Below are 16,478 nucleotides of genomic sequence, written 5' to 3'. Positions count from 1 at the left end.
GTTTCTCTGTAGATAACACATGAAAGGACTCCAGATGTTTCTGTAGATAACACATGAAAGGTCTCCAGATGTTTCCAGGATGGAGCCATAACAAACTTAAATCCAAAAACATTTGCTGAGTCTTAGTTTTATAGCAGATATAATTATGGATATAATAATAAAATAAACCTTCATCAGCAGTGAAATCTTCCTGATGACTCTGAGGACTTTTCTAAGAGAAGGTCAGAGATCTTCCCCAACAGTCTTTCTCCATAATCTTTCCTATAGTTGACGATGTGGGAATAGACTCGTGTTGTTTTAATAAATGTATTGAGGCATCCGGCCTGTGGCTCCTTTCCTGCGTGTTTCTCCCCACTCCCTGGTTTCCTATCCTGTCGTCCTCGCTCTATGATAAAGGATTGATCTCGAATAAATGTCTCCTATTGTTTGTAGCTTTTTGACAGCTCACATCTTAAAGCCATCATCAGACCTTCGGGCTAAAGAGTGAGATGGAGCCGGTCTCCCCTCTCTGCCAAATATCAACCATGTTGTTCAGAAGAGCTGAATACAAAGATGTTTCCATCTAATAATTCTTTGTTGCTTTTAATTTAACCCTTTTTTCGTCTTCAGGCCGTTCCACGTGGAGCCCAGAAACATCGTCGACGATGATCCTCAGGAAAGAGTTTCTGCCGAAGCAGCCATTTTAAACAGCAGAGTTCATTATTACAGTCGACTGACGGGCTCCTCTGATAGGCTGCTGGTATGACCAATCACAGCATAGCTTCCTGTTATCAACATCTTAATGATCCTGTACCTGTGAGGCCTTCTCCATGTTTACAACTGTTTATCCCCCAGAGTCCTCCCAACCATGTGATCCCCGCTCCAGAGGAGCTCTACGTCTACAGCCCGCTGGGAACGGCGTTCAAAGTGACGGGCAGCGATGGCTTGTCCAAAAACCCCAGCATCATCACCATGTGCGACCTGGAATTAATACTTGAATCTATGATCAATAACTATTCGTTCTTTTATTGTTGACGTTTGTTTTTATCACAGATTTGCGATCTGGAACACGATGATGGGCACGTCCATCCTCAGCATCCCCTGGGGAATCAAACAGGTGATCATTTTACACAGCCCTTCAAAATAAAACGCCTGCTGCTAAGAAACACCAGTTATTGTGGTTCTTTGTCCTTCAGGCCGGTTTCACTCTGGGCATCCTCATCCTCATCTTCACTGGCCTGCTCATGCTCTACTGCTGCTACATCGTCCTCAGATCGCCCAAGGCCATACGTGAGTGTTGTTCTTAAGAAGATGTTTTAGTGCCCTCTGGTGGCTCCTGTATGTTACTGCAAACGGACAACACAACAACACTTGTTGGACTATCTCTCATCAAGCTGCTTATTAACCTGAAAAATCAACCGAGAGTGCTGTGAGCCAGATCACATGAAAGGGGGTGGAGTTACCAACTCGTAACCAATCACATTCATGAACACATCTACAAGACAAGTTTAGTCACTCAAGACACTGAAAGAAACAAAACAAATTCTATAGATCAACAATCAGAATATACAAGATGTTTACAAATAAACAAACATTTGGAATGTGGAGGTAGAAAGAAGGTCGTTGTTGTTGTCTCAGAAAGAACAAAAACATGGACTTGGTCTGAGAGGGGTTGCCATGGTTACCTCTGCTTGTTCTGCTTTATGGCATATTTGCAATCAATCAATCTTTATTTGTATGGCGTCAATTCATAACCGATGTTATCTCGAGACACTTTACCAAACCACCTGTGTGCATACGGCCCCCTGCTGTATCAGACTGAGCACATCAGAACGTGTGCTTAGGTAAAGATTGTGAATGCAGATGTGTGTGTGTGTGTGTGTGTGGGGGGGGGGGGTCAATCACGCTCAGACACCTGCCTGAAGAGAAAACGCCCTCAAACCCTAATCCAGACCAAAAACAGCTGCAGAGACAAAAGCAATAAATAATCACTTCCTGTGTGAATGTTTAAAGTGATCAGATCTGAATGTTTAAAGTGATCAGATCTGAATGTTTAAAGTGATCAGATCTGAATGTTTAAAGTGATCAGATCTGAATGTTTAAAGTGATCAGATCTGAATGTTTAAAGTGATCAGATCTGAATGTTTAAAGTGATCAGATCTGAATGTTTAAAGTGATCAGATCTGAATGTTTAAAGTGATCAGATCTGAATGTTTCGCTCGTGTCATATTTATTAACATGTCTGTGCTCCATTTGTAGCATATGTGGACACATCGGAGTGGGAGTTCCCCGATGTCTGCAGGTATTATTTTGGAAAGTTCGGTCAGTGGTCCAGTCTGGTGTTCTCCATGGTGTCTCTGATCGGAGCTATGGTGGTTTACTGGGTCCTCATGTCCAACTTCCTGTACAACACAGGACAGTTCATCTACAGTGAGTTATTCATGACTCTGACACCTCGTGTTAAAAATACATACTAAAGTCCAAATTCCTTTCTTACTGTCAAGTTTCTCTTTTGTGCTTCCCAACTGGAAAGGGAATGATGATCCTCCACCCAAACCTTTTCCTTTATTTTGAGTTTCTCCTTCGGCTGCGTCACTTTAGAATAAGTTTCTGTTTCTGTTTAGGTGAAAAACCTTGAAAACAAAATGTAAACATGACATTAAAATCAACATAACTGAGACACATGCAAGACTTCTAACCCTTCTATTTATCTTTTTAATCACACGAGCAAAGTAAACAAAACCGCCTTATTAACGTCACCGTGACAACAATATCAAATCATTAATCAATTAATTAATCCATCAAGTCCGTCATTTACTCCGGGTGCTTCAGCAAAAGTTTATAAACAGCGTTTTCTCAATTAAACAAATAACAACAATAAATCATAAACGAGCCGTATTTAAAAATAAAGAGATAAAGAGATCAATAAAGAGATCAATGACTGATCAAATAAACAGCGTGTCCATGCAAACAGGAAGTCACTGAGCAGCTGCCTCTTTGGTTTCTGTTGTAGATTCTCAGTTAGTCTGAACCTGTTGTGCATCTTTTTAAATGCCCCCGGTGCACTCGCTGTGAAGATTGGTTCCTTCCGGTCAGGTTTCTTTTTTAAAATTAATTTCATTTATTGATCTAAGTACTCAATCGTAATTTTAGTTTTCTTTTAAACGGACTAAAGTCCAGTTTGACACTTACTTACTTTCCTATTCTATTAGTATGTAACCCCCCCCCCACACACTCACACACACACACACACACACACACACCCCAGAGTGGATGTCAGCATGTGGTGGACACTGTAGCTTCAGTGTTTAGCCAGAGGCTTTTTATCTCTTCACCTTAAAGCGCACAGCGCTAAAAACAAACCTTCCATCTGATCGACTGCCCTCATCCTCCGTGCTCTTTCCCCAACGTACCTCACCACCCTCCTCCAACCTCCCGACCCGTTTGTCCACAGGCCTGCTCTCCCACGACACCAAACTGAAATCACAAGTTGATCTGTTGTGTGTTTACAGATTATGCTCATGACGTCAATGTTTCACATTCAGAGTTTGGGACCAACGGCTCGGACAGAGGTGAGACTCTCTTTTTGTAAATCTATGTTTGTGATTTATGTTTTTCTGAAATATGTTGTTGTTTCTCTTCCTGTGACTGATGTGTTCAGTCATCTGTCCCTTCCCGAACACGGACCCCGGGGGGAACCTGACCTTCAACATGTTCTTCATCAGTGGAAATGAAACTAATGGGAACTCTTTTGAACGCTGGTGGAGTAAAACCAACACTATCCCTCTATATCTGATTATCCTGCTGCTGCCGCTCCTTTGTTTCCGCTCGGCCTCCTTCTTCGCCAGGTTCACCTTCCTAGGTAAGAAAAGTGTTCATATCACTGAAACATCCTAACACTGGGACTTTGTTACACTGGAACATCAAACTTTACAATGTCCACGGGTGTCAAAGTGCAGATCTAAGTTTTTAACTGAGGAGAGTGGAGTTAACAGTCCAGACAGCCTGAGGAAAGAAGCTCTTCCTGAGTCTTTCTGTGTTCCCCTTAATGTGTCGGAGGCGCCTGCCAGAGAACATGAACAGTCTGTTACCCGGGTGGTGAGGGTCACTCATGATCCTCTTTGCTGTGCTCCTCCTTGTGAAGATGTCCTGGAGGGTGGGGAGTGTTGACTTTAGCGCCCCCTGCAGGGCTCTTCGTGCAGTGCAGCTCCCGTATCACTGGGTGATGTTTCCAGTCAGCACACTCTCCACCGCTCCAGAATAAAAAGTCTTCAGGACCTTCACAGAGACTTTGAATGTCCTCAGCTGTCGGAGGTGATAGAGGCGCTGCCTCGCCCTCTTCACCTGACTGTCTATGTGGGTTGCTCATGTTAAATCCTCCGAGATGTGCACCCCCAGGTACTTGAAGCTGCACACCCTGTCCACCAGCGTCCCATCAGTTCTCAGAGGGGTGTAGTCCCTCTGCTGTCCTCTCCTGAGGTCCACAATCAGCTCCTTGGTTTTGCTGACGTTCAGGAGCAGGTTGTTGTCCTGGCACCACTGTGACAGGTTTCCACCCTCCCCTGTATACGCCTGCTCATCGTTGTTGCTGATGCGTCCAACGACAACCGTGTCATCTGCAAATGATGCACCATGATGTTGGATCTGCGTGTGGCCACACAGTCAAGTGTGTACAGGGGGAGGGGGGACAGCGGGTGTGTATTGTAACTAATGTCTGTCTGTCTGTCTGTCTGTCTGTCTGTCTGTCTGTCTGTCTGTCTGTCTGTCTGTCTGTCTGTCTGTCTGTCTGTCTGTCTGTCTGTCTGTCTGTCTGTCTGTCTGTCTGTCTGTCTGTAGTTGTTTTGTGCCACCCTCCGCTCCCACAACTCAAACTTTCCTGTTGTGGCCTCGATCTTATTCTGGACTTGAAAAGCAGTCACTGCTTGGAGCGAGACATTGAGTCCATTTAAGTGCTCAAAAATATCAGCCAAATACGCCGGTGTAGAAAGCCACTCAAAGTCACAAAATCAATCGGCAAGTTCAAACCTTGTGTCCCCAAAAAACACTCTCACTTCGTCACGCAGTTCATAAAGCCGTGTGAGTGTGCAGGAGAAGCTGCCGATGTTCGTTTCCCATCTCCGTGCATATGATCCCAAACAGGCGGGACTAACCCTAATCCAATTCACTGTTTTCACAGCTTCATCCAAAACCTTCGTTAGGTTCACAGGCATAGTCTTCGTGGCCAGGGCCTCACGGTGAATGCTGCAGTGGACAGCTGTAACCAGTGAAGCCAACTCCACTCAGTCTTCCCTCCATGGCCCTGACTCCATCTGGACACATTTTCCCCATTTGATTTTGTGCTCAGCCATAAATTAATTTATTCAAATACAGCTTCCCCCGTGGACTGGCCATTATTTGGGTCGCTAGTTGTTTTAACAAATCCTGAGCCATGTCATCGATATGACGCTTCACTGTATTATCAGACAATGAGATCACATTTAGTTTTTTGCTGCTTTATCACCAATCATGACATTGACCATTTCCTTAGCAGCAGGTAAAATGAGGTCCTCTCTGTATAGTCTGTGGTTTTCCAGTCTGTGCGATTAACTTTGACACTTTGTAAGATTCCTCCACGTCCCCCCATTAATGCATGTTAGCCTTTTTACGAGTTATTCTCTTTTCTTGTTTTCAAAGAACTACTTTGGCTTGGACGAAAATTGTCCATTTGGTTTCTAGCAGCCCGGACGGTCATGGAGGCAAAAACTCGGGCCTGGGACGAGTTTGGGGAGGCCATGGAGGAGGACTTTCGGACAGCCTCGAGGAAATTCTGGCAAACCGTCCGTCGCCTCAGGAGGGGGAAGCAGTGCTTCCCCAACACTGTTTACAGTGCAGGTGCTGCTGACCTCACCTGGGGATGTAGTCGGATGGTGGAAGGAATACTTCGAGGATCTCCTCAATCCCACCTTCACGTCTTCCACTGAGGAAGCAGAGGCTGAGTTCTCAGAGGTGGACTCGTCCATCACCCAAGCCGAAGTCACCCAGGTAGTTGGCGAGCTCCTTGGTGGCTCCGGGGGTGGATGAGATTCGCCCTGAGTATCTTAAGTCTCTGGATGTGCAGGGCCTGTCATGGTTGACACGTCTCTGTAACATCGCGTGGAGGTCGGGGACAGGGTCTCTGGACTGGCAGACCGGGGCAGACCGGGGCGGTGGTCCCTCTTTTCAAGAAAAGAGAATGGAGGGTGTGCTCCAACTACCAGGGACTCACACTCCTTAGCCTCCCTGAGGGCGGTCCGGTCCTTGTACGACCGGAGCAGGGATCTGGGTCACATGGCCAGCAGTGAATTGGACCTGTTCCCGGTGCGTGTTGGCCTCCAGCAGGGCTGCCCTTTGTCACCGGTTCTGTTCATTACTTTTATGGACAGAATTTCTAGGCGCAGTCAGGGGCCGGAGGGGGTCCGGTTCGGGGACCACAGGATCTCGTCTCTGCTTTTTGCGGATGATGTGGTTTTGTTGCCTACATCGAACCCGGACCTTCAGCGTGTACTGGGGCGGTTCGCTACCGAGTGTGAGGCGGCTGGGATGAGGATCAGCACCTCTAAATCTGAGGCCGTGGTTCTCGACCGGAAAAAGGTGGCTTGCCCTCTTCGGGTCGGTGGGGAGTCCTTGCCCGAGGGGGAGGAGTTTAAGTATCTCGCGGTCTTGTTCACGAGTGGGGGGAAGATGGAGCGTGAGATCGACAGACGGATCGGTGCGGTGTCTGCAGTCATGCGGTCGCTGTATCGGTCCGTCGTGGTGAAGAAGGAGCTAAGCCGAAAGGCGAAGCTCTCGATTTACCGGTCGATCTTCGTTCCTACCCTCACCTGTGGTCATGAGCTTTGGGTCAGGACCGAAAGAACGAGATCTCGGATACAAGCGGCTGAAATGGGCTTCCTCCGTAGGGTGGCTGGGCGCACCCTTAGAGATAGGGTGAGGAGCTCGGTCACCAGGGAGGAGCTCGGAGTAGAGCCGTTACTCCTTCACATCGAGAGGAGTCAGTTGAGGTGGTTCGGGCATCTGGTTCGGATGCCCCCTGGACGCCTCCCTAGGGAGGTGTTCCGGGCATGTCCCTCCGGGAGGAGGCCTCGGGGCCGACCCAGGACACGCTGGAGAGACTATGTCTCTCGGCTGGCTTGGGAACGCCTCGGGTTCCCACCGGAAGAGCTGGAGGAGGTGTCTGGGGTGAGGGAAGTCTGGTCGTCTCTGCTTAGACTGCTGCCCCTGCGACCCGGCCCGGATAAGAGGCAGAAAATGGATGGATGGATTTTTTTTTAATATATATACTTTATTAATCCCGCGAGGGGAAATTCGGTTTTTTCACTCTGCATTAATGGAGAGGTCTCAGAGTGAGGGGGGGCTGCCCACAGCGGGCGCTCCAGAGCAGTTTTTGGGGTTCGGTGCCTTGCTCAGGGGCACCTTGGCAGTGCTCAGGAAATGGACTGGCACCTCTCCAGCTACCAGACCAGTTTCCGGACTTGGTCCGTGCCGGGACTTGAACCGGCGACCCTCCGGTTCCCAACCCAAGTCCCTACAGACTGAGCTACTGCCGTTTTTAGATGGCGATAAAGTTTACACAGCTTCAGGGCTTCATGAGCCAGGACTTAAGTGCTGATGACTCACTGGAGTTCTTTTGTCTGCTCATCTGGATCTTTCTCATGATCTTCACTTAAATCAACAATAGACTTTCCTGAGCAGCCACCGGTCCATGACTATGACTATGATTAAGATCCAAGATGGCGGCGCGCACGGACTCAGCGGCTCACGGCTCTCGCTTTTTGTGCTATCTGTGCACTTTAAGGTGAAGCCAAGTAATCTCGTTGTACAATTTGTATAATGACAATAAAGCCATTCTATTCTATTCTATTCTATGACCGCTATTTATTTCCTGCTGTTCATGCATTCCCTCACCTATAATCCCGAGAAGTACTCCAGCTTGGCAGTTTTTATGGCACGCTTGACCTCTTTTTCTCCATGTTAGAGCCAGGGAAGAAGACTCTTATCTGCTTGTTGAGGATCTCCTTGAGCCCTTTGGTGATCCAGGGCTTGTTGTTGGGTAGATTGTTTTGGAGGGGAAGATGTTGTTCACACAGAAGGACAATAAAACAGTGTTCACGTGTTCATTAGTGTCATCAGAGGGTGCCAGGAGGTTATCCCAGATAGATAGATAGTCAGTGGATTCAAAGCATCCTTGGAGTGTGAAGATGCTTTTATTGATCCACTGCTTGATTTTCTTGGTATTTTTCTTTGCTCTCCTCAAGACAGGAGTGTAGCACGCAGGATGGCATGGTGATCATTGTTACACTAGAACATTATAACACTAACATCTCTGAAGTCCTAAAGTGGGCCAGACACATGGTGGCCATGTTTGGCTCAGTGTAAAGTCAGGGCCAGAGCTCTGTTGTAGTTCTGCTCAGGGAGTTTACTTGATGTTTTTCAGGTACCATCTCAGTGGTCTACTTGATCACACTGGTCACTATCAAAGCAGTCCGCCTTGGGTTCCACCTGGAGTTCCACTGGTTCCTTCCCACAGACTTCTATGTTCCAGGTGTGTAAATATTATCACTTTGTGTTGTGTACAATTACTCATGATATTTACTCCTGAAGTAAGATGTCCGTCCTGGTACACTCTGCTAATTATCTCTTAATCATAAGTGGCTGTTTATAACAGTGAGAAGGCACCAATATACCAGTATAATATACCACATGTTTGGAACTCTAACATTAAGGAGTACAGTGAGTGGTATTCCACAGGGCTCCATACTGGGGCCCTCTGTTATTCCTTATATACATTAATGACTTTAATATCAAAAGAAGCTCTTCTTATTTCATATGTTGACAATGTAAATTATTTTATCACAGATAAAGATGTCCAGCCCACCTTCAAAGCTCGTTCTACTCTTGACCATGTTTCATATGTGAAGTTCTTAGCTATAATATCAAATGTGTTCAGTCAACTAAATCATTTTCTGGTATGATTTTTTCTTTTATGGTAGCAAAGTGTGTATGAGTATAAAACCAGTCCATGACCAGACTATGTCCCTAATTTCAGCTGGATAATCAGATTAATTTGTTATTTCAAAGTCTTTAATTTTTAAACATATTTGATTTAAATACACTTTAGAGTAGCACTTCTGTAATTTAATCCCTTAGTCCTTCAACAGCTGTTTTCTAACTGGCTCTTATTACAACCATGCTAACGGAACAAGCAGCGTCAATTTTTAGCACAAAAAACCCCGCTGTATTTACAGTTTGATAGATACATGATTTGCAGTGTTGGTTTGATTGGATAGAAACGTGAATTCAACACGATGAGTAATCAGCAGAGGCTTTGCAATCTGTTGGCTTTCAGTGGACACAGAGCCTCAGAGCTAATGGGGGAAAAAACTCATTTAAAAAGTGTTATGCAGGAGTGCTTTTGGACAACCCCACCACAGAGTATGTGCAGCCAGGTACTGCACAAGCATGAAGGAGTAAACATCAGAGGAAGGGAGAGACGAATAGGACAAAAGACCTGATGGCTAGATAAACAGACACATGACAGGCTGGAGTTAGCTAACTCATCACAAAAGGCCACACAGTAAAAAGTTGGCTTCGACTCTTGAAGGCAGAGTAGAAAGCAGGAGCAGAAAGGTTTTGTTGCACTTGATTGGGCAGAACATCTGTGTATATTTTATTATTGGTGTGAAAGTATTTAATGTCTGAACGAATTCCACCTACTTTACAAACAACCTCAGAAAAGTTTCCAAATTTCACATTGAAGAAGTCATCTCTGATACTTGAAGAGATTTGATGAGCTGACGATCAGTAAGAACAGAAGTAGAAGCTTTATGTGGATTTGATTTTATCTTTAAGGGTTTCTTTTCTCTTGTTCATATCTTCTTTATCTGTCTCATTTTATTCTTCTTTCTTCTGCACAAATAAAAGTTTATCACATTAATTGGTTGTTCCCTGAAATGATGGAGTGAAAGCCGTATAGTTTTTCTGGGACTATATTCATTTTTCTCTTGCTCTGTTTCCATTAAAGCTTATAAATGCATATGTGGTCTTGTTCTAGAGCTCAGACTGCTCTTCCCTCAGCTGACAGGAGTCCTTACGCTCGCCTTCTTTATCCACAACTGCATCATTACACTGATGAAGAGCAACAAGAACCAAGAGAACAACGTGAGTCTAATTTTCATCACACCGTCGTCTTCTTCAACTGAAATAGGGGGGGTGGGGAATCCCAGTCTGACCGAAGCAGCATGCTTACCAAACCCCCACTTCCCATCATATTACTGGGCAACACTCAGTCTTTGTATAAAGAGGTTAGGGTTTTCTTTTTATGGTGTTTTGTTCTGTTTTTGTATTTTATTCCAATCTATTCCTTAATATTTAATAACTACCTTTTGTCAGAAGAATCAAAGACTGAGCAACGTCTTCATTGTTTGGAATTGTGTGATATTGTTGCTTGATGTTTTTGCGTTCAGGTGCGGGACCTGTCAGTGGCGTACCTCCTAGTAGGAGTGACGTATCTGTATGTGGGAGTGTTGATCTTTGCTGCCTTCCCCTCTCCTCCTCTCTCCAAAGACTGCATCGAGCCAGTAAGATTCAACTTAATACGTATTTATTATTTATTGTGTAATATATTTTTTTGAAACTATTTATCCCCATGGGGCAATTAGCGCACCAATAGAATAGAATGGCTTTATTGTCATCACCTTAAAGTGCACACAGCTAAGAACAAAAACAACAAAGAAGAATATAAAACTCTAGTTAAAGTAAGAAGGGATATGTGTGGTACTGTAGGACTCATATACAGTTAGCAGCATAATACATTTGAATGGATGTAGCAGAAATATCAGATTAGTTATTGCACAGTACTAATATACATTGAATGTAAACTATAGCAGGATATAAAAATATAAACATTTGCATTGTATGAAATGTAAATTTAGCAGCATATAAAATGTAAAAGTATAAAATATTTGCACAGTATGAAATCTAAACTATAGCAGGATTTAAGATAGAAAATATAAATATTGCACAGTGTGAAATGTAAACCAAGCGGTCAACCACAGGAACAGTGACCCGCATACACCCTGATGGAGCAGGGGGAGAAATTCTGTCAAGAAAGTGAGCTGTATCTATCAGCAAATCATCATTGCGAGTTCTGGCAGAGATATAGTAGTGCTGTCTTGTTTTTTGAGAATATTATATATCTGAAAATATTTTAAATATGGACTGTCATATAAATATGATGAGTGGCTGATTCCAACAGAACTTCCTGGATAACTTCCCCAGTGATGACGTGATGGTATTTGTGGCTCGGGGGTTCCTGCTGTTCCAGATGATCACGGTGTACCCCCTGCTGGGCTACCTGGTCCGGGTCCAGATGATGGGCCAGATATTTGGAAATCATTACCCTAGGTAACACTGCAGGAAGTGAAGGTAACACAGCAGGTAACGTTGCAGGAAGTGAAGGTAACGCTGCAGGAAGTGAAGGTAACACTGCAGGAAGTGAAGGTAACACAGTAGGTAACACTGCAGGAAGTGAAGGTAACGCTGCAGGAAGTGAAGGTAACACAGCAGGTAACGCTGCAGGAAGTGAAGGTAACACAGCAGGTAACGCTGCAGGAAGTGAAGGTAACACAGCAGGTAATACTGCAGGAAGTGAAGGTAACACAGCAGGTAACGCTGCAGGAAGTGAAGGTAACGTTGCAGGAAGTGAAGGTAACGCTGCAGAAAGTGAAGGTAACACAGCAGGTAACGTTACAGGAAGTGAAGGTAACACAGCAGGTAACGTTGCAGAAAGTGAAGGTAACAGCAGGTAACGTTACAGGAAGTGAAGGTAACACAGCAGGTAACGTTGCAGGAAGTGAAGGTAACGTTGCAGGAAGTGAAGGTAACACTGCAGGAAGTGAAGGTAACACAGCAGGTAACGTTGCAGGAAGTGAAGGTAACGCTGCAGGAAGTGAAGGTAACACAGCAGGTAACGTTGCAGGAAGTGAAGGTAACGCTGCAGGAAGTGAAGGTAACACAGCAGGTAACGTTGCAGGAAGTGAAGGTAACGCTGCAGGAAGTGAAGGTAACACAGCAGGTAACGTTGCAGGAAGTGAAGGTAACGCTGCAGGAAGTGAAGGTAATACTGCAGGAAGTGAAGGTAACGCTGCAGGAAGTGAAGGTAACACAACAGGAAGTGAATGTAACACAGCAGGTAACACTGCAGGAAGTGAAGGTAACACAGCAGGTAACACTGCAGGAAGTGAAGGTAACACAGCAGGTAACACTGTAACGTTGCAGGAAGTGAAGGTAACGCTGCAGGAAGTGAAGGTAACACAGCAGGTAACGTTGCAGGAAGTGAAGGTAACACAGCAGGTAACGTTGCAGGAAGTGAAGGTAACACAGCAGGTAATACTGCAGGAAGTGAAGGTAACACAGCAGGTAACGTTGCAGGAAGTGAAGGTAACACAGCAGGTAACGTTGCAGGAAGTGAAGGTAACACAGCAGGTAACGCTGCAGGAAGTGAAGGTAACACAGCAGGTAACGTTGCAGGAAGTGAAGGTAACACAGCAGGTAACGCTGCAGGAAGTGAAGGTAACACAGCAGGTAACGTTGCAGGAAGTGAAGGTAACGCTGCAGGAAGTGAAGGTAATACTGCAGGAAGTGAAGGTAACGCTGCAGGAAGTGAAGGTAACACAACAGGAAGTGAATGTAACACAGCAGGTAACGCTGCAGGAAGTGAAGGTAACACAGCAGGTAACACTGCAGGAAGTGAAGGTAACACAGCAGGTAACGTTGCAGGAAGTGAAGGTAACGCTGCAGGAAGTGAAGGTAATACTGCAGGAAGTGAAGGTAACACAGCAGGAAGTGAAGGTAACACAGCAGGTAACGTTGCAGGAAGTGAAGGTAACACAACAGGAAGTGAATGTAACACAGCAGGTAACGTTGCAGGAAGTGAAGGTAACACTGCAGGAAGTGAAGGTAACGCTGCAGGAAGTGAAGGTAACACTGCAGGAAGTGAAGGTAACACTGCAGGAAGTGAAGGTAACGCTGCAGGAAGTGAAGGTAACACAACAGGAAGTGAATGTAACATCCAGATGATGGCTTAAAGCAGCCTGAGGGTTGGTGCCCTAAAGCAAAACTTCTTCAGACAACATTTTTGCCAAGATAGAGGTTTGGCTGGCCTATGCCAGACCCTTTTGGATTCTCTAGGCCAACTTGTTCCCACAAGAGCGTTACCTGCGTTACCTGAGCGCTAACTGGTGTTTGTAGTCTGTATCACAGTTTTGTTTGTAGAGGGAATACAGAAGGGACTGAGGTCACAGCCCCGTGTTTAAAGTTAGCAGTGAAGAACTTCAGCTGTCCACTATCACCAACTGGAGGCAGTCTGTCAGACAGTGCAGTCTCACAGTGTGGTGTTAGTTCCAGATCCCTGAGCTTATTGACAAAGACTGGATGGCACTCTGGTGTCGAATGCTGAGCTTTATTCTAGAAATGGCATCCTAACAAAGGTGTCCTCCCCCTCCAAGACTGTGGCAACATTGCAAGGGATCCCTGGTGTGGCGGTGGCATCGGGCAGATGACGGTAGATTTAACCCAGATTCAACCCTGCCTCTCAAAGCACTTTCTGTGTGTCAGGGCTAAGGGAGCAGCCATCTTTGGTTGCTTAGGGAAGACCTAGCTTTATTGACCATGAAGGTTCAGGATGATCCCAGGTGAGGATTTTTACTCTCTCTCTTATTTTTCTGCAGTTTCCTTCATGTTCTGGCTCTGAATATTTTAATCGTTGGATCTGGAGTCCTAGTGGCAATATTTTATCCAAACATTGGATCCATCATCAGGTATGTTTAAAGCTCTGTCTACCCTGCATCATTACAACAGCTCCTTCTATGTGCTTCATTTCTGTCCTGTTATCTGTTGCTTTTCTGTTTGAATGTATTGTTAAGGTTTTTTTTATTGGTCAGATAAAATAAACAAACTGAAGACAGGAACCCCATGCTCATATCGTAGTGTTGATAGTTGATGCGCTTTGTCTTCTGTGTAATTCAAAGATTTAAAAAGTTAAGCTAACCCCTTCCTCCTCGGCAGGTTCTCTGGAGCGACGTGTGGTCTGGCTCTGGTTTTTGTGTTTCCAGCTTTAGTCCACATGATCTCTCTGAGAAGACAGGGGGCGCTTCGCTGGCCATCTGCTGTCTTTCACAGTTTCCTGATTGTTCTGGGCGTGGCCAACCTGCTGGCTCAGTTCTTCATGTAGAACGTAAAGAAGTAAGAACAGGACGAATGTCCCCCTGTAATAAAAGGGATGAAAGTGTCTGTGAGATCAGAGCAGAAGTATGATTTGAATGTTTCCCGTCTGTGGGCTTCGTCTGTCAGACAACCAGGAGAGACGTTTTCATGAACTTGAACTTTGATAGTCTGGTTAAATAATTACTGCCAATCACATGACAGATGTCTGCTGCCCCCTGCTGGACGTTACAGCTGATTTTATTCTTCTATAAAAGGAATCAGTGTTGATGATATGTTTTTATATTTTAATTTTTTTGTTCATGATACCTCTTTTCTAGAAATGTTGCTTAATGTGTTTTACTAATGATAGGACAAAGAAAGGGAATTCATTGAGTGTAAATAAACAGTTTTTATCAACGACAAGTTTCTTTTTTGCTTTTAATTAAAATACTTTTAGTCAAAGAAGTCCGACTGATGAAATGATTATTCAAACTGGTCTCTTGAATGTAATCCATGTTTCAAAGAGCAGCTGCTGTGTTCAGATGTTTAGCAGTTTTTTAAGTCTGTTAATAAAAACCAGAGTTACATCTGGAACTACAGATGATCAGCAGAGGCAGAGTTCTCTCAACCCAGGACAAGACAAGACCCAGGACTGAAGAAATGGAGGGTGTATGTTGATAATTGCATGCAGTCCAAAGCCATCTCACATTTGGTTTTGTTCCCGCCTACATGGCTAAAAGATAAGTAATGGTCACCTGGACATCTTCTTGGATCTATCTGACCTTGGATGTTGATGGATGTCGTTTGTCCAGAACGGTCCAGTGATGATAATAATCTCACTGATATCAGAACACCTAGTAGCCAGAGTAAAGGCTGAACTTCAACCCTCTGTTCTTCTGAAAGCAGGAAAAGATTGAATAATTCTCCGTTTGCTGTGAAGTTGGGATCCTGGACTGCATCAAGACGCTGGGAATAAAAACAGTTATCAAAATCAGAATTGGTGTATTGGTGCAAAAAACAGTTAACATCCAAAATAAGGCTCAATAGCAACTACTTAAATAAAATAGAATATAAGATTCAACTATCAATATATAAAATATCTGTATCTATTACCGTCTCATCGCTGCCCTCTGGAGGTCAAAAGGTAGCTTTACATGTCTGTGTGGCTTTAAATCTTGTTTGGGGGATTTTTGTATGGGGGGGGGGGGGGGGGGGGGGCAGCGGGTGTGTATTGTAACTAATGTCTTGTGTCCTGCCTGTCTGTATACTGCTACTGGATGCCTTGAATTTCCCTCGGGATCAATAAAGTATCTATCTATCTATCTATCTATCTATCTATCTATCTATCTATCTATCTATCTATCTATCTATCTATCTATCTATCCATCCATCCATCCATCCATCCATCCATCCATCCATCCATCCATCCATCCATCCATCCATCCATCCATCCATCCATCCATCCATCCATCCATCCATCCATCCATCCATCCATCCATCCATCCATCCATCCATCCATCCATCCATCCAAAGTGTTAATTCACTATATTGTGTTATGTGTTTATTTATTGATCATCACTACAATTTGATAAATGATGATTTCACACAAAAAATGTTGTTTTTGGTTGATCCTAAGCCATGTAAACACACACACATACACACATACACACACATACACACAGACACACACACAGACACACACATACAGACACACACACACATACAGACACACACAGACACACACACACACACTGACACACACAGACACACACACACAGACACACACATACAGACACACACACACACACAGACACACACACACACACACACAGACACACACTGACACACACACACACACAGACACACACATACAGACACACACAGACACACACACACAGACACACACATACAGACACACACACACACACAGACACACACACACACACACACAGACACACACAGACACACACACACACACACAGAACTCTAACCCTCCTGAGGAGGATTAAACATGGGCCTAAAGGTTAGATCAGCTGTGACCCTCTCAGACAGAATTAATCCCACTAATGGGTCCTGTGTGTGTGTGTGTGTGTGTGTGTGTGTGTGTGTGTGTGTGTGTGTGTGTGTGTGTGTGTGTGTGTAGAGGACTTTTATTGACCGGTTATGTGTCACACTAAGAGGAAGTGTGAGTTTCGAGATCAATATCTCCAAAATGAACGTTGTTATATTTCAAAGGACAAAGATCACTTTAATTAACTTTCATGAGCGGCTGTAAAAAG

At 44.6% G+C, this 16,478-nt stretch overlaps 1 protein-coding gene across 3 annotated transcripts in view; it reads left to right on the top strand.

Annotated features, from left to right (window-relative positions):
- The window catches only part of slc38a9 (solute carrier family 38 member 9), a 16,392-nt gene extending 1,776 nt beyond the window's left edge, over positions 1 to 14,616 (top strand). Inside the window, exons 2-14 of one of the 3 annotated variants that reach the window (XM_079373157.1) lie at positions 610 to 739; positions 835 to 953; positions 1,033 to 1,096; positions 1,176 to 1,269; positions 2,239 to 2,409; positions 3,492 to 3,551; positions 3,641 to 3,841; positions 8,432 to 8,539; positions 10,049 to 10,155; positions 10,461 to 10,574; positions 11,252 to 11,400; positions 13,725 to 13,814; positions 14,062 to 14,616. In XM_079373157.1, the coding sequence (XP_079229283.1) occupies positions 610 to 739; positions 835 to 953; positions 1,033 to 1,096; positions 1,176 to 1,269; positions 2,239 to 2,409; positions 3,492 to 3,551; positions 3,641 to 3,841; positions 8,432 to 8,539; positions 10,049 to 10,155; positions 10,461 to 10,574; positions 11,252 to 11,400; positions 13,725 to 13,814; positions 14,062 to 14,227 (1,573 nt within the window). In that variant the 3' untranslated portion in view covers positions 14,228 to 14,616. Of the gene's footprint in view, positions 1 to 609; positions 740 to 834; positions 954 to 1,032; positions 1,097 to 1,175; positions 1,270 to 2,238; positions 2,410 to 3,491; positions 3,552 to 3,640; positions 3,842 to 8,431; positions 8,540 to 10,048; positions 10,156 to 10,460; positions 10,575 to 11,251; positions 11,434 to 11,466; positions 11,646 to 13,724; positions 13,815 to 14,061 lie in introns of those variants that run through there. The other 2 variants (XM_079373159.1, XM_079373158.1) reach the window with 2 other exon arrangements.
- The last annotated feature ends 1,862 nt before the right edge of the window (positions 14,617 to 16,478 follow it).

Source organism: Symphodus melops (genome assembly GCF_947650265.1).
Source record: "Symphodus melops genome assembly, contig: scaffold_107, whole genome shotgun sequence".
Taxonomy (NCBI): Eukaryota; Metazoa; Chordata; class Actinopteri; order Labriformes; family Labridae; genus Symphodus; species Symphodus melops.
Note: the sequence above shows the minus strand (reverse complement) of the source record. Positions and strands in the feature narration are given on the sequence as shown.